This window comes from Saimiri boliviensis, chromosome 16 (assembly GCF_048565385.1).
Source record: "Saimiri boliviensis isolate mSaiBol1 chromosome 16, mSaiBol1.pri, whole genome shotgun sequence".
In the NCBI taxonomy this organism is placed as follows: domain Eukaryota; kingdom Metazoa; phylum Chordata; class Mammalia; order Primates; family Cebidae; genus Saimiri; species Saimiri boliviensis.
Genome location: NC_133464.1, coordinates 15,291,861 through 15,310,128, shown reverse-complemented (window position 1 = coordinate 15,310,128; position 18,268 = coordinate 15,291,861). Strand labels below are relative to the sequence as shown.

The window sequence follows — 18,268 nt, the reverse complement described above, 5'->3', positions numbered from 1 at the left end:
CAAAAATGCAAAGAAAGCACAGTGGCAGAAATGATGACCAGAGGGTCATCTGACAGAATCTATTTTGGAAGAGCCACAGGCTAGTTTTGCTTGTGTGGACTGAGGAAGAGCATCTCACCCTGTCAGGGTCAGCAGCAGCAGCTGGATTTTCCCCTCCACCCACAGACATTGCTTGACCGTCTTAGCATGTGGCCTGGTGTCTGGGATCCATTAAAGTGTTCCAAAAGCATCATTTACGGAAACTTGTTACCGTCATCATCTTCACTGTTATTATTTTAAAAATTGTGGTCAGAAACAAATAACATAAAATGTGTCATCTTAACCGTTTGTATATGTGTAGTTCAGAAGTGTTAACTACACACACTTGGTTGTAGAGCAGATCCCTAGAATTTTTTTGTCTCGTGAGATAGAAACCCTATACCCTTTAAAAAACTCGCCAGTTCCCTTTCTCCACCCCTGTTCTTCTTTCTGTTACTAAGAGTCTTCTTTAGACCCCTCAGCAAGTAAGTGGAATCATGCGGTCTTTGTCTTTTTGTGACTGGCTTATTTCACTCAGCACAACGTCCTCGAGGTTCATGTGTACGGTGGCATACAACAGAGTTCCCTTGGTTTTAAGGGGAAGTGCCATTTCCGTTGTGTGTATTCACCACGTCTCCAGTATCCATTCCTCCATGGATGGACACTTAGATTGCTGTCACCTCTTGGCCCTCGTGGGCCATGCTGCAATGAACGTGGGTGTGCCATCACTTATTTTTTAATACCACTGTTGTGACTGCCACCTCTGCCAGTCTTTATTTGGGAGACTACACCCATTTTCCTACCTGAGAAAAAGCACGGTTGGTCTCAGAGTGCCCAGTCATAGGGATGTAACAACCAGGCTGACCCATTTCCCTGTGTGTGATGCGTGGGAAACTGGTTTCTCCAAAGCACCAGGCATGTCAGGTTGTAAATCCTTGTCTCTAGGTGATAAGTTGTTGAATTTAGGCAGCTTGAATTTCTGCCCAGCCTTCTGTCTTTCTTCTCATCATTTCTGTCATGTATTTAACCCAAGTCAGAGCCTTATTCGTGGTAAGGATGTGAAGGAGTTTAAGGGGAAAACAAGTGTTTTTCCTTATCTAAGATGTGTTTCCCAAGATTGTAAATAAACTAGTGACCATTACAAAATAATTATGTTCTACCCTTAAATAGACTTGTCCCAAGGCTTGTCAATTCAAAGAGTTCCTTGTGGTGTTGACACGCAAGCTTGGCCTGCTCTGGTCCTTGGCTCTTGTCCTGTTCTTGCTGTTGTCCAGCACCGACCCTAAAGGATCACTCCACAGAACAGAAAAGTGTTTTAATCAGCTGTTTAAAGTATGGATTGAGCTTTCCATGGCAGAAACACTATTGATCCTGAGAATCAAGACCCTGTACTTAATATGCCTGCTAATTGGTACTTACAGTCTGAAGGCTGGGAAAGGGCCAGAAAACCATTAGATTGCCATGGAGGCGGGCTCCAGGAGCTAACCAGGGGATTCCCTCGAAACTGACTTTGCAGGATTCTTGCTAAAACTGGGCACAGAAGCCTGTGGCTTAGGCGTCTTGGAGAGGAGGAGGAGGCTGGCTAAAGTTGAGTCCAGGGAAGTGCCTTAGTTACGCTCAACTCCGTCTTCGCAGAACAGAAATAGCCATAGACAATGTGAAATGAATAGACGTGGCTGTGTTCCAGTGCAACTTTGTTCATGGGCACAGAGATGTGGATTTCATGTAGTTTTCACATATCACAAAATGTGATTCTTTTGAGGTTTTTTTAATCACTTGAAAATGTAAAAACCAGTCTCTGCTTCAACCTGCACCAGAACAGGCAGGAGCCTGGCCGGATTTGGCCCATGTGCCTTAGTGAGCCAGTCTCTGTGGTAGGTGTTTTATCACACAGATTTTACAGTGAGCGAATCCAGAGAAGCAATGTGCCCAACCCTTAACAGTGAAGTATGTAACCGGGATCCACACACAGCCTGTCTTTCCAAAGCTCGTATTCGCTATGTCACACGTGGCTGCCTTGCCTCGGATCTCCTGTCTAAAAGAGCTGCACAAACCGTAAGAGCAGAGATAGTTGTATGTGGAAGATTTATCTCATTGGCCTATTGAGGATAGCTGGAAAAGCTTTGCATGGGGACTTGTAAATCTGCCTAAACGTTCTCTTTGTCATTTACCTGCTAGGTTGATTAACTTCCTTGAGATTGCACTTCATCTGAGAAATGAGAGAAATCAGTGACCATTTTACAAGGTTTTCATGAAGGCTAATCAGATACTTCACAATGATGAGTCCAGCAGGTCTCATGGCACATAGTAGGCACTCAGATATCTGTTGTATTTCATTTTTGCAATCTAACTCAGAAGTCAATGAAGCCAGCCTACCGCTGTTTTATTAAAATGGCATTGCTCATTAGCCTGATAAAAACAATTCTGATTTCTTATCCATAAATACTGGTGAAGCTCCAGGAAGACGACTGTCACCTTGTCATTCATTTTCTGTCCTCTGTGCTAGGAGAGGAGCTTTGTCACTAGCAGGCCTATGTTTGAGGGATGGGAGGTCATGGAATTGGTGGCTGCCAGAATGACAGGCATCCCTCGCTGGAGGTTTCTAGCGAGAGTCAGACACACCCCCTTCATCTGCGCTTAGCTGCAGCCTCTGCCCTCGCTTCTTCCTGGGGCTCAGAAGACCTGAGGCAAAGAGGGGCTTTTTGAGGAACGTGGCAGGTGTAATGGATAAAGAATGTCTCAGGACTGAGGACAGCCTGCAGATGTGGGAAGCCAGCCTCGGTGAGGTTGTACAGCGGCTCTGTCACCTCGAGGGGCAGCCCCGTCTGACGGTGACTGTGTTGACAGGCAGATCCCAGGAGAGGCAAAGCTCTCCTCACGCAGAGAGTCTGGGAGGACCGTTCCCTTGAAAACAGAGTGATGGGTGATGTTCCAGCTCTCCAGTGGGAAGGAGAATACATGATTTGGGGGGCTTCTGTGCGGGGATTTGCTTTGTTTTGTTTTGTTTAATTAATAGATTTGATTTTTGTAGAGCGGTTTTAAGTGTACCCCAAAATTAAGCAGAAAGCACAGAGGTTCCTATATGCTGCTCCCGCTCTGTCCCTCCATAGTGTCCCCTGTTCCTGGTACCGTGCCTTAGTGTGGCCTGCGTGGCCTCGCTGGTGGGCCAGCGTCCATACAGTATCATTCACTCATTCACTGCGGTCCATACTTCACGTGACGTGACGCTTCACTCTTGCTGCTGTACGCTCTGTGGGTTTTGACGCATGTTTCCAGACATGCCTCCACCACGACAGTATTACACAGAGCGGTGTGACGGCCCCCCGTCCTTTCCTGTGCTCCTGTTCCTCCCTCTCTCCTTGTGAGCCCCTGGCCACTCGTGATCTCTTCCCTCTGTCCTCTCGGATACCTGAGGCCTTGTTGACCAGGGGAGCGACTTCCCCCACCCCGGGCTAGCCAGTTCTTCGAGATGGCAAATGGCTCCCTGTGCGTGTACCTGTCATGTGCCAGTTAACCAGTCCAGAGCCCTAGCCAGCCACCTCCTTCCTGCTCATTCTCACACACCAGGAGGCAACAGTCCGCTGCCTTAGAGTCACCCCAGGGCCAGGTACCCACGGCCAGAGCCCGCAGAAATGGTGCAGATCAGCCAGTGCTGAACCTGCTTACCCTGCCCTGCCTCACCTCCCCATGGAAGCAACAGCAAAGACTCCTGCCCTTGTTCCCCCTCCCGCTCTCCCTCTGCCTTAGGACCAGCCCGGGTACTCCCTGTGCAGTGGTGGGCCCCCTCCTCTTGGGAACTGTGAATAATAAACTCCCTTCTGAATGCAGTGATCTCCAGATCTGTTGGCCGTATTGTACCTGAATAAGAAATGTGCTTGTGTTAGGCCATTCGTGTTGCCATAAAGAAATACCTGAGGCTGGGTAATTGATAAAGAAAAGAGGTTTATAGCTGGGTGCAGTGGCTCATGCCTATAATCCCAGCATGTTGGGAGGTCGAGGCAGGCGGAACATGAGGTCAAGAGATCGAGACCATCCTGACCAACATGGTGAAACACCATCTCTACTAAAAATACAAAAATTAACTGGGTGTGGTGGTACGTGTCTGTAATCCCAGCTACTTGGGAGTCTGAGGCAGGAGAATTGCTTGAACCAGGATGTCGGAGGTTTCAGTGAGCTGAGATTACACCACTGCACTCCAGCCTGGCAACACAGTGAGACTCCATCTCAAAAATAAAAATAAAAAAAGAAAGAAAAGAGGTTTAATTGGCTCACGGTTCTGCCTGCTCTATAAGCATCGTGAGGCCTCGGGCGGGTTTGCTCATGGTAGAAGGCAAAGCAGGAACCGGATGTCATGTTACAAGAGAGGGAGCAAGGGGTGGGGGGCACCATACGCTAAACCACCACACGGCCCATGAACTCCGAGTGAAGACACACTTACTACCCAAGGGGATGGTGCTGAACCACTCACGAGGGACCCGCCTCCCTCCAGGCCCCACCTCCAACACTGGGAATCACATTTCAATGAGATTTGGAGGGGACAGATACCCAAACTGTATCAGTGGTTACAGGAAAAAAAAAAACATGGAACTATTAACATGTCTCAAAATGGATATGTGGTTCTAAGGTGGTGGTGGTGGAAGCATAGTTTTTAGATCTTCTCAAACCCAAGGTTGTACATCAAGACAGCTACTTAGCAAAATAAAAAACCCACAGACAGCATCCATGGCAAAACTCGATGCCAGCCTGTCCTAGATCCCAAAGAACAAGCAGCTGGAGACAGAACATCAGCCAGCCCGAGGCCTGCACGCCATCGGTGTCTGCTTAGGAAGAAACAGGAAGCAGTAGGGCCTCTGATGGATGGGCAAAGAGAACCCTCAAATTGCCCCTGGAAATCACAGGTGGCAGTTTGAGAAGAACAGCTGGAATGGGTAAGGCCTACCAGGGCCGGAGCAGCTGTGGCCCAGTGACCAGGACCTGCCCCTTGAGACAGGCCACCACCCAAGGGAGACAAAGGAGAAGGGAGCCCAGATAGTGCTGAGTTGGGACAACAGAGAGAAATGACAGAGAAGGGGAGGGCAATGGAGCCGGGGAAGCGGAGCAAGCACACTTCCTCAGTTTTCAGGACCGTATAAAAGCAACAGATGGGGTCACTCTGAGAGATCTGAAAAGCTACCCTGATCCATGCCTGCTTCTAAATAGGAAACAATTTTCATATAAAAATGAATCACAGAAAAGCATCAAGGTCATAATGATATTTTGAAAACAGAGACTTAAATGTGTTCTTCCTGAGACACCACATTTGGCCCTGCCAAAGGACCCAGTTGGATCCAGCTTCCAAATTGCAGAAGGTACAGAGGACGATGTTGAATAGTACTGTGAGCGTGCAGTCAGCAAAATCCAAACTCCAGGAAACCTTGCACGTCATCGGTCAGGAAAGGAAGGAGAGGGAAGAGGAAGCTATAGATTAAACAGTATAAACTCCTGCCCTCTACAGGTAACCTCTAGGCAGAGTTTCAGAGTAACTGCATATATTTTCAGAGTGACATTTTATTTCAGCAAATGGTGCATCTTTATACACTAGAGTTTAGTCTTAAGATTAGAGACTAAGCAGTGTTGGGTGGCAGCAGGTGGGGGTGGGGGACACCATACACTTGTCAACAACCAGATCTCCTATGAACTGTGACGACACAGTTAACTACCCAAGGGGATGGTGCTGAACCACTCATGAGTCTTAAGACTAGGGTGGTTTAGTCTTAGGACTAAACTCTAGTGTGTAAAGATACACCATTTGGCGAAATAAAACATTACAGACTTACGCAGTTACTGTGAAATACTGCATAATGGTTCCTTGTAGAGGGCACAAGTTGAGTTTGAAAGGAGTTGACCCAGCAGAATTTGATTTCTTGACTTAGGTGATGGATACAAGGGCATTTACCATCTAATAATTCACCAAGCTATACATTTGCTTTGTGCAGTTTTGTTATTTTTTGAGACAGTTTTGCTCGTTGCCCAGGCTGGAGTGCAATGGCACGATCTCAGGTCACTGCAATCTCTGCCTCCTGGGTTCAAGCAATTCTCCTGCCTCAGCCTCCCGAGTAGCTGGAATTACAGGCATCTGCCACCATACCTGGCAAATTTTGTATTTTTAGTAGAGATGGGGTTTTTCCATATTGGTCAGGCTGGTCTTGAACTCTTGACCTCAGGTGATCTGTCTGTCTCAGCCTCCCATAGTGCTGGGATTACAGGCGTGAGCCACCGTGCCCAGCCTGCTTTGTGCACTTTTAAGCATCTGTTTAATGTTAAGTATTTTTTAAAGGGTGAAAAGGAAAATGGTATAAAGCAGAATAAGCAAATGATAGTTTAAAGGGTTGCATAGCATTTTATCTGTAGTTAACAACACTGTGTTGGATGCTTAGAATTTTGAGAGGGTAGATCTCATGTTAAGTCTTCTTACCACAGTTTTTAAAAAGTTCAATTAACCATAATACCTATGTGAAATCTTTTGAAATGAATCTTTTGAAGCTAATGAAAATTTAAAAAATGATTTTAAAATAGTTTAAACTGAGTAATTGATGTTTTACAAGGACCATGCCTGAGGTCTACTGCTGAATCCTGGTTAAGAAATAAAGATTGCAGATATTGAAGTTTATCTCCAAGTTAAGGCTCCCTGAAACCCCACACATTGCATTGTAATATTGTCTTGGTTTGATTCCAAAACTTCCCTTCACCTATATCTGGAATACCAAATCCTGCTTAAAGAATTCAGTACACAAGCGCTTAGGGATAGCCTGTACTGCATTTGATTTTGTAGTTTGGTTTACAGATATGTCTTTAATTTCTTTTTCACTTAAAGCTTTTTCTGTAAATACATAAAAACGTATTCTGCAATTTTCAATTCAAATTATATTGAACAGATTCCTTCACCATGTTAGTGTTGTCAAAAGGGAATATAGGGGTAGGTAGTAGTAGGATAGATTAAAAGAGCCTTTGGCCAAGGAGGGTGGATTACAAGGTCAAGAGATCGAGACCATCCTGGCCAACATGGTGAAACCCTGTCTCTACTGAAAATACAAAAATTAGTTGGGTGTGGTGGCGCATGCCTGTAGTCCCGGCTACTCAGGAGGCTGAGGCAGGAGAATTGCTTGAACCCGGGAGGCGGAGTTTGCAGTGGGCTGAGATCACGCCATTGCACTCCAGCCTGGCGCCTGGCGACAGAGTGATAATCTGTCTCAAAAAAATAAAATAGACTTCAATGACATAACCAGATAGGAAACACGGTCCTGGTTTACATGAGTTTTGACGGACCATCAGTAAGGATATTCTTTAGTTAACTGGAGGAATTTGAATATTGCCTGAGTATTTGATGAGAGGAAAGTTTACAAAATGGAGAGGTACAAATCTTTGAAAAAAGAAGTAGCTGATAAAAACAATTTTGAAAAGAGTTTGGTAGGATTCTTATTAAACTAAATATACACCAATTTTTTTTTTGACACAGCAATTCCACTTGTAAGTATTTATGTAAGAGAAATGAAAGCATGTGTCCATTAAAGTAAGTGTATAAGAATAGTCTTGCCGGGCGCGGTGGCTCAAGCCTGTAATCCCAGCACTTTGGGAGGCTGAGGCGGGTGGATCACGAGGGCAAGAGATCGAGACCATCCTGGTCAACATGGTGAAACCCTGTCTCTACTAAAAAAATACAAAAAATGAGCTGGGCATGGTGGCACGTGCCTGTAATCCCAGCTACTCAGGAGGCTGAGGCAGGAGAATTGCCTGAACCCAGGAGGCGGAGGTTGCGGTGAGCCGAGATCGCGCCGTTGCACTCCAGCCTGGGTAACAAGAGCGAAACTCCGTCTCAAAAAAAAAAAAAAAAAAAAAAAAAAGAATAGTCTTTGCATTTGTATTCGTAACCCCAAACTCGAAATTGCACATGTACCCATTAAAAGAAGACTGGATTAACAGACTACAGCATACTATATTATATAGAGTGAAAGAAGTCTTAGACAAAATTATGTTTTCATTTATACAGAGTTCTTAAGCTCTAGGTAATGAGCACTTGAAACATAGCTAGTGGAAGTTGAAATGTCATCTAGGCATAAAATAGATGTGAGATTGCAAAGAGTAGCAAAGAAAGCAAAATATCCCCCTAATAATGTTTTCGTATTGATTACATATTTAATTGGTAATATTTTATACTGATGGGGTTAAATAAAACATATTATTAAAAAAAATTTTGTTTAATTTCATTTTGGTGACCAGGCAAGATGTCTCACTCCTGTAATCCTAGCACATTGGGTGGCTGAGGCGTGTGTATCACTTGAGCTCAAGAGTTCAAAACCAGCCTGGGAAACATGGTGAAACCCCCTCTACAAATAATACAAAAATTAGTCAGCCATGGTGGCTCGCACCTGCATTCTCAGTTACTTGAGGGGGCTGAGGCAGGAGGATCGCTTGAGCCCAGAAGGTAGAGGTTGTAGTGAGCCAAGATCGCACCACTGCACTACAGCCTGGGTGACAGAATGAGACCCTGTCTCAAAAAAATTAAAAAATCTCATTTTGATTTGTAAAAATATATGAATGTTTATATTCACATGCAACACATATCATGAGAGGTCGGGAAATATATGTAGTAAGGCAGTGGTTCTTAAAGCATGGTCCCTAGACCAACAAGCAGCATCCACATCACCTGGGAACTGTCTAGGAATGCACATTCTCAGGCCTCACCCCAGATTAGGAACTCTGGGAACAGGGCCTGGTGGTGCATGATTTCCCAAGCCCTTACTAAGGCCAATTTTAATACACGTTCAACTTTGAGCACCACTTCCATAGAGTGTTAACAATGATCTCCTAATGGTAAAAACATATTTTTAAAAATTTTGCTTATTTATCTAATTTTCCAGATTACATATGTTTACATTGTAACAGATTATTATTATTATTATTATTAATTATTTTGAGACAAAGTCTTGCTCTGTCACCCAGGCTGGAGGGCAGTGGTGCGATCATGGCTTATTGCACCCTCCACCTCCTGGGTTCGAGCAATTCTCCTGCCTCAGCCTCCTGAGTAACTGGGATTACAGTCACCTGCCACCATGCCCAGCTAATTTTTTTGTATTTTTTGTAGAGACAGGATTTCACCATGTTAGCCAGGGTGGTGTCAGTCTTCTGACCCCATGATCCGCCCACCTTGGGCTCCCAAAGTGCTGGGATTACAGGCGTGAGCCACCGTGTCTGGCCAATAGATTCTTTTTTAAAAATTAATAGGGTTTTTCATGGCATCCCACAAAGTTTGATTTTTTGTGTGGCATCCACAAATTGTGTTTTCACTTTCAATACTTCTCATTTCCCCTTGGTTTCTTCTTTATTTAAAAGTATGGTATTTAGTTTTCAAATCTATGGGGGATTTTTCACAAATTCTTCAGATTGTGAAGCAATTGTTAATTGCTTTACAATTTAACCCCATAGTGGTCAGAAATTGTAGTTTGTATGACATGAAGCTTTCAGAGTCATTTCCTGATACTTGTTTCGTGGTCCAGAATAGACTTGTTTTGGTAAGTTTTTTTATGTATACTTGAAAAGACAGTGTGTTCCGTGTTGGGTAGAATATTCAGTATATGTCAATGAGGTTATGCTGGTTGATAGTGTTGTTCAAATCTATTATTTATTTTCTGCCTATGTATTATGGAGAAAGAAATATTCAAGTCTCTGTAATTATAATTGTTGATTTATCTACAGTCATACATCCCTTAATGATGGCTATATGTTCTGAGAAATGCATTTTTAGGCAATTTCATTGTGCAAACATCACAGAGTGGACTTACACAAACCTAGATGTTGTAGCTTACAGCACACCTAGGCTACACTGTTGTCTCTTTAGCATATTACTGTATTGAATACAGTAGGGAGTTATAAATAAACTAAAAAAGGTACAGCAAAAATACGAGATTCTAATATAATACCACTGTTGTATTATGCACCTGTTCTTGACCGAAATGTCAGTACGTGGCGCGTGACCGTTTCTCCTTGCAGTCTCGTCAGTTTCCTCAGCATGTATTTTTAAATTGTTATTAAGTGTATAGGTATTTAAGATGTGAAGCACTTACCCAGTGCCTGGCACACAGTGGGTGCTCGAGAAATACTAGTCCCTTCCCTGCCCCTTTTCTAATGTCAAGGAACTGATTATCACTTAATAAGACCCTTTCTAAAACACCAAACATTCCCAGGGCTTATGAACTCCATCTAAAACATCACTCACCAAAATAATAGGGAGAGAAAAAGGATGTTTTGAGAAAGAGGAACAGAGCTTTGGGGTTAGTGATTCCTCTTGTCCTGCCTTTGATACATCGCCATCAGCCTCCTCTCACCTGAGAGTATAGCCACGCGCCACATACTGACGTTGTGGACAGCAGACTGCATGTGCCGTGTTGTTTCCATGGGACTATAATCCGGGATCTTCACTGCGCCTTTTCTGTGTTTAGATGCACAGGTTGGAATTGCCTTCAGTATTCAGCACATAATGGGCTGTGCAGGTTCGTGCCTGACAGTAGGCTGTACCTGGCCTGGGTGAGGGGTCGGCCATGCCATCTAGGTGTGTGGAAGTTCACTCTGTGATGCTCATGCAATGCCGAGATTGCCTAATGATGCATTTCTCAGACTGTATTTCAGTGCAAAGCACACACGTGTGTTCCAAACAGGGAAAGTAGCATTAACGGGGATTAGAGACAAACAGGATTGGAGGAGAACAGGTCCTGACTGAAACGTAGCAAGGTGGGCTCAAAGGTGTATTACTGCTGAATTGTGGAAGGACAGTGCTACAGGCTGAATTTTGTCCCTTACAAAATTTGTGTGTTGAAACCCTAACCCTGGATTCCTCAGAATGTGAGTGTATTCAGAGATTGCTTCTCTCCATTTTTTTGTTTTTTTTTGGAGTCTCGCTCTGTCACCCAGGCTGGAGTGCAGTGGCATGGTCTTGGCTCACTGCAGCCTCTGTCTCCTGGGTTTAAGCAATTCTGCCTCAGCCTCCGGAGTAGCTGGGATTACAGGCATATGACACCATGTCCGGCTACTTTTTGTACTTTTGGTAGAGATGGGGTTTCACTCTGTTGGCCAGGCTGGTCTCAAACTCCTGACCTCAGGTGATCCACTCACCTTGGTCTCTCAAAGTGCTGGGATTACAGGTGTGAGTGCCCGGCTTAAGTCGCTAACGAGGTAATTAAGTTAAAACAAGGTCCTTGGTGTGGGCTTTGCTCCTTAAAAGAAGCCACTTGGACACAGACCTGGAAATGCTCCCACAGAGGAAAGACTTGGTGAGGGTGCAGCGAGGTGGCAGCCATCCGGAAGCCAGGGAGAGGAGGCTGTAAGAGAACCCACAGCTGTTGGCACCGTGAGCCTCCAGAACAGCGGGGGATTAAGTTTCTGTAGTTGAGGCCATCCAGTCTGTGGTCCTTCGTTATGGCAGCCTCAGCAAACTGATAAACACAGTAGGATTCAGTAAGCAGGTGCAGCTTTGAATCCTGCTGATCGGCAATGAGGTTTCTCTAGAGTTCCATTCACTTCAACCAGATGCTTTTCCAATCAGGCCCTGTGGATTGTGGGTAAGAGACCAGCAGTATGGATTTCAGGGAGAAGGGAGGTGCGGTTTGGTTGAAGGGGTAGGGGTTTGGGGTTAAAGAGGTCATAACAAATCTGACCCCTCTAGAGATCCATTGGCAGAGGAAGAAAGCTTATGGTGTCTTTGTTATCTTTTGACTCATCTGGAACTGGTTTCTGTGTGCTTAGGATGTGGGAACAAGTGACTCGCCCAGGATGACCTGGTCCGGCTCTGCTCGCCTCCCCGTGCCCCTCCTGTATAGCAAAGGCCAGTGCTTTCACTACAGTTGAATGGCAACCTTTTTCTTTCCTCTTGCTGCTCCCAGCTCATCCATTTAGAATGGTTTAAGTCCTACGCGCTCCAAACTCTCTCCCTCAGCTCTGCAGATACCAATCTGGCTGGAAAACAGGTCTTTGCAGGCCATGTGTCCTCACCCAGCCCGGTTGGCTTGGGATGTGATCGGCACCTTGGAGTGCTCCCGCTGCGGAGCTGCTGAACAGGCTGAGTCGCCCTGGCCCATCTTACGCTCCCAGCCCCACATGTTATGAAACCACATGCTCCCTTGGCTCAAATCTGCGCGGGTATCTGATGCTTTCCACGGAAATGCCAGAAACAGAGGAGACATGTTTAAAAACAATGCGTAAACTAGGCAACCACATTGCCAAAGCATCACTGATTCGCCCTGGGCAGTTTGCAGAAGCTGAGGCAGGCTCTGTGGCCACCTGGCAGTGGCGAGAGAGCTCAGAGGCCGGGACAGCAGGTTCCCCGGGGGCTCTCTGGTGAACTCACCCTCCCAGGCAGCATGACTGTTTGGAAACTTCATGGTCCTCAATCCTCCAGCCTTCTGATTTTATGAGGGAAACAAAAGCCATCAGAGAGGAATTTTCTTACTTTTCTTTTCTTTTCTTTTCTTTTCTTTTTTTTTTTTTTTTGAGACGGAGTTTCGCCCTTGTTACCCAGGCTGGAGTGCAATGGCGCGATCTCGGCTCACCGCAACCTCCGCCTCCTGGGTTCAGGCAATTCTCCTGCCTCAGCCTCCTGAGTAGCTGGAATTACAGGCACGTGCCACCATGCCCGGCTAATTTTTTGTATTTTTAGTAGAGACGGGGTTTCACCATGTTGACCAGGATGATCTCGATCTCTCGACCTCGTGATCCACCCGCCTCGGCCTCCCAAAGTGCTGGGATTACAGGCTTGAGCCACCGCGCCCGGCATTTTTCTTACTTTTCTAACGCAGAAATGTGAACCTCCCTGGGTCTGTCATTAGCCTCTCCCTATCTCTCTCACGGTGGGAGAGCTGCTGTTTCCATCGTAAGCCAGTACCCTGGTTTAGAGCTGTCTTTGCATCATCTTGGGTCTCTCTGGGCATTGGTCATCCCGTCCTGCCCCTATTTTCACCCCCTCCCTTTCTTAAATATACCGAGGTCATTCCAATTACAAACAAGTAAATGGGCTGGGCACTGGGGCTCAAGTCTGTCATCCCAGCATTTTGGGAATCCGAGACCGGTGGATTGCTTGAGCCCAGGATTTCAAGACGAGCCTGAGCAACACTGCGCAACTCTGTCTCTACAAAAAATACAAAAGTTAGCTGGGCATGGTGGCATGTGCCTGTAGTCCCAGCTACCTGGGAGGCTGAGGTGGGGGGAAGTTGAGGCTGCACCACTGCACTCCTGTCTGGGTGACAGTGAGACTCTGTCTTAACAACAAAATAATTCAGCGAAAAGTGCCCTTCCCTGATTCCCCAGCCATCTACCCTCCCTTCTGCTGCCTCTTGCTTCACAGCCAAGTTTCCTGATGAAGCCGTTCATCCTCTTAGAGCAAGGGGGTCTCAGCTGGGAGGACCACCTTTGACATACAAGCAGACCAGTCCAGGGTTGCCTCCTTTATCTGACCCGCTCATCCCTGGGAGCGTTGTTCCTCTGCTTGAAGCATCTCAGAGCCTGGTAACAGGTAACTGCAGAGCACCCCTGTAATTAAGAGACTGCTGCAATTATTCCAACGAGCCAGTCCTGAACTGTGTACCCTGCCTTGCTCTGCCATGGAAATCTCAGTAAAGGCCTCGGCTCTCCTGTGGCTCCTGTCTCTTGATTTTTAATGCCTGCATGGTAATGTATCATCGATGTACATTATTCTATTTACGTTACTGTAAAAGTGTTTACTGTTATAAAAATGCTGCAATTTATTGTGTGTGCAGAAATGCGTAATTTCCCGAAGTGAAATGGCTGGGTAATACTTCTTAGGCCTTAGCTCCTTACTCTCTAAGAAGTCTCCAGAAACATTGTACTGATCCATACATCCATTAGTACAGTAAGATAGCGCCTGCTTCCCTGAACCCTGGTCAACTTTGAATATTATAAAATAGAAACACTCAAGTAAGTGTATGTACAGCTCTATCTAGATGGAAATGTAATGAGTGGAAATGGTATTTAAATGTTTTAATTTGCATTTCTAGTGCAAATTACTCCTGGGCATCAACAGTTTTCTGTTAGCTGTTGGCATTTTCTCTTTGTAAATGATCTGTAGTTCCCTGCATGGTTTCCGAAAAGGGCTGTTTCTCGTTTTCATATTTACTTATATACCCTCTTTATATTAAGCACATTAACTTAGTTTTGTCGTATATGCAAATATGAGCTGCTATGGAACCTTTGCAAATGACTGGAAATTCAAGGGGGAGGTTAAAGAAAAAAAGCATGTGAAATGGGATAATAAGGTCAACTTACATTTTATTAATAAGGGCAGCAGGTTTCGCTCTTCCAGGAAAATTTTGCTACTCAAACTGTGTGCCAAGAAGCAGATGTGTGAAAATAGTCTGGACTTTGAAGCCGAGAGGCCCGATTTCAGTCCTGGCAATGCCACTCTCTAGCTGAGGGACCTAGACTTGCCTCTGCAAGTCTCAGATGTCATTCCTGGGGAACACGAATCCCTCTGTCTTGTTTGGAGAGGTCAGTGGTGTGGTGCAGAGGTGGTGGTCTGTAAATATTCATCCCCTTTCCACATCCCTCAAAGATGTGCTGTTCTAGATACTCACACATCTGCGTATTCTGTTTCAATAAGGAATGTATGTATTTTCACTCAGCTAGTAGTCAGACATGAAATCATTAATATTTTCCAAATAAGTAAGTAGGACAAAAGTGTCAATGAGAGTAGAAAAATTCTTAACCATGTATATCTGAGTCTAGGAGAGATTTTAATTTTCAGGCTCAGGGATAATATTAGCAAATTAGGATCTGTTCTATAAAACTGGTAGACAAGGTAAGATACGACATTCTGGAGAAAAAAGGAACAGACGTTCTCATATCCTCAAAAATATTTTGGTTTGAAACAGCTTTAAACAAAATCTCAAAACACTTGCACTCTTTCATTGAGAACTTCGGTCTCAATCTGTTCTTTTTTCTGTTTTAGGTGTGGCTGGATCTCCTAAAACCCATTGTGAAACAGATTAGAAGTAAGTATATGCCATACATTTCATAGCGATGGGAAATCTGAATCCAGACGGCTTCATGTCTAGACATCTCTTGCCCTGTGGCATGAAGCACTAGAAACACAAATTCTTCTACCCCATAATTGCTTTTCATCATCCACTAATCCATGTACTATTAAAATGTGTGTCTTCTGCAGTTTTAAAGTACCATTTAATTAACAGCTGAAGCCTGCTATTATCTTAAACCTCAGAATAATTGAGCTTGTCTTGTCTATACCATTGTTCCTTTCCGTCACTTTCGAAGGGTAGAGGTGGAGCCATTTATTCATAAAACTGTTTTTAGGTTTTTGATCTTTTTCAAAGCCTGCGAAATCAGAATGCAAGTATTGTTTGGGGAAAAGGGTGGTCGAAAGTGTGTGGGCATGTGTGTATGTGTATGTGTGTGTGCATGTGTATGTGTGTGTGTGCATGCGTGTGTTTGCACACGTGTGTGCATGTGTGTGTGTGTGCGTGTATGTTTCTGAGTAGCAAGTAGAACCCTGAAGGGAGCCCGGCATATATGCATTTAGACTGCGTGTTGGAAAGAAAAGATTAAGGAACGTGTAGGGGAGAAACGAAGGGAATGCTTGCTTTTTGTCTCTCTTATTGTGTCTTCCCCTTTCTATGCTTTGAGTTAAAATTCAGCATCAAGCTCTAGTCTCATTGTCACCCCAAATGGCCCTTCACAGCAGAGTCTAGACAAAACTCTGAGAATACTGTATCCTTTTCGTTGAGCATGAAGCTTACAATGCCTGTGGGATCGTTTGTATGTTCAACTAAGAAACCCCACTGGGCCACTTACAGCAATTTATGGGGATGTAATAAACGCGCAGCACCATGTCTGCGTGGCCCGTGCGCAATTGAAATTGATGTTGATCATCTACAATTTACATGAAGCGATTATTTATGCTGACAGTGAAATGGCCATCATTGAATGTTTGCTGGGTGCTGTGAGCATGGCTGGCAGGCAATGACTAATGTTGGGGGGGAGGTAGCATAGAGTCTAGAGGATTGACGTTTGTCCCCTGCACAAAGGGAACTGCTAATAGTGGGCAGGTGTATCTTTGGCGAAGACCTGTAGACAGAGTTGTCTGTGATCAGGTCAGAGCTGGAGCATTAGTGCGGTTTGTCCCCTCCATATGCTGTGGCAGGCCGTGTGTGACAAAGCTGTCACTTGCCATTAAGTACTTGCATCTTCCTGGTTTTGAGTTTTCTAAGGATCTGAGTAGCCTCTCCATGAAACTTGCAGAGAGTAAGTGCACAGCCTTCTCATCTTCCTCATTTGGCTGCTGTTATTTTGTGCTCCAGAATTAACACAGGAGTTTATTAATTTTCATGCCTTGGTTTTTTTTCTCCCAGTTTTATACATACTGTCAACATCTTTATGTCATTTTTGCTTTTTTCTAAACTTGAAGATGTGATCACAGGAAGAATACATAATTACTATTTGTATATGATCATGAAAAGTAAAATAGACATTTTTCTGCTTTTGTAACACTGCTGTTAAAATTTGGATTTCATTGTAGTACCTTATGTTTCATAGAGCATAAATGTATTGCTGTCATTCCAAATGGCAGACCTTTTAAGATGGCTTACATTGTAGCTTACACACCAAAACAAAAAACCCCAACCCAAATCACAGATGATGATGATGATGATGATGATTATTATTATTATTGTTATTGAGATGGAGTCTTGCTCTGTCACCCAGGGTGGAGTACAGTGGTACCATCTCATCTCACTGCAGTCACCGCTTCCCAAGTTCAAGTGACTCTTGTGCCTCAGCCTCCTGAGTGGCTGGGGTTACAGGCGCCCACCACCATGCCTGGCTGATTTTTGTATTTTTAGTAGTGACAGGGTTTTGCCATCTTGGCCAGGCTGGTCTCCAACTCGTGGCCTCAGGTGATCCGCCCACCTCAGCCTCCCAAATTGCTGGCATTGCAGGTGTGAGCCACTGCGCCTGGTCACAGATTATTTTGTGATCTGTTTGTTCTGTTTTCTTTCTCTCTTTTTTTAAATCTGGAAAGTTAACTAATCTTATTCAATCTCTCCCTCCCTTCAGTCCCTATCTACTTCCTGAGTATGTCTTAACTCATTGGTAAGAAGGTTTATAAGACAATTATAAAGGCCTTAGCTGGGCTGGCTGAGACGAAGCTGGGCCATGTCTTACGTATGTTTCCTTTTTTTTTTTTTTTTTTTTTTTTTGAGATGGAGTCTCGCTTTGTTGCCAGGCTGCAGTGCACTGCAGTATCACTATACAATCTCAGCTCACTACAACCTCCGCCTCCTGGGCTCAAGCGATTCTCCTGCCTCAGCCTCCCAAGGAGCTGGGAATACAGTCATGCACCACCGCGCCTAGCTAATTTGTTTTTTGCTGTTAGTAGAGACGGGGTTTCACCATGTTGCCTGGGCTGGTCTTGAGCTCCTGACCTCAGGTGATCCACCTGCCTTGGCATCCCAAAGTGCTGGGATTACAGGTGTGAGCCACTGCACCTGGCCTTGTGTATATTTTCTCCCTAGAGCTCAGAAGCACACCTAGATGCTGGAAACATAGTTGATGAACACCTTAGCAACTGTACCTTATAAATACTTACATTTAATGATTGGATAACTGATGTACATTTTCATTATTTGGGTAAAAGCAGCCAATGAGACACATTTTTGAAGACAAATGGCTTTATTTTTCAAAACCTAGGTATAACTTAAGTCTCTAGAGAAAAAGTTTACTATCTCGTTGTAGTACTTTTGTCATAGTATTTTTAAAAAGCAAATCTCTCTTTTCCCCCAACAGGGAAGTGTGAATTAGTAGCTGAATTTGGCCAGTTTTTGAGTGAGTTGGAGATTGTCAGATATGCTTTTGGGAGCTCGGAATGAGATGCATTCTTTGTATTTGTAAAGTCTTTTTCTTTAACGGCATTTGAAACACAAATCAATAAATGCTTCACTTCTTTTTCTCCTTCTTCTTCAGGGCCAAAGCACGTTGTTGTTAGGTTTGTGGTGAAATTCTTTCCGCCCGACCACACACAACTCCAAGAAGAACTCACAAGGTTGGTGGTTTAGAAACTGTGTCCTTTTTGCTACAGGGTACAGAGGAGAGGAGAAAATGAACATGCTCAGCTGACACCAACACGTTCGTCATGTTTCCCTGACCAGCATGCATTCCGCACCAAACAGTCTCACCTTCTTCTCTCCCAGCCCTGCTC

General features: G+C 44.6%; 1 protein-coding gene across 5 annotated transcripts in view; it reads left to right on the top strand.

The window, feature by feature from the left end:
* Positions 1-18,268, top strand: part of FARP1 (FERM, ARH/RhoGEF and pleckstrin domain protein 1) — a 321,741-nt gene that overhangs the window by 217,293 nt on the left and 86,180 nt on the right. For all 5 annotated transcript variants that reach the window (XM_003928211.4, XM_039473410.2, XM_039473409.2 and 2 more), the window contains exons 4-5: positions 15,008-15,050; positions 18,034-18,112. In XM_003928211.4, the coding sequence (XP_003928260.1) occupies positions 15,008-15,050; positions 18,034-18,112 (122 nt within the window). The remainder of the gene's footprint in view (positions 1-15,007; positions 15,051-18,033; positions 18,113-18,268) is intronic.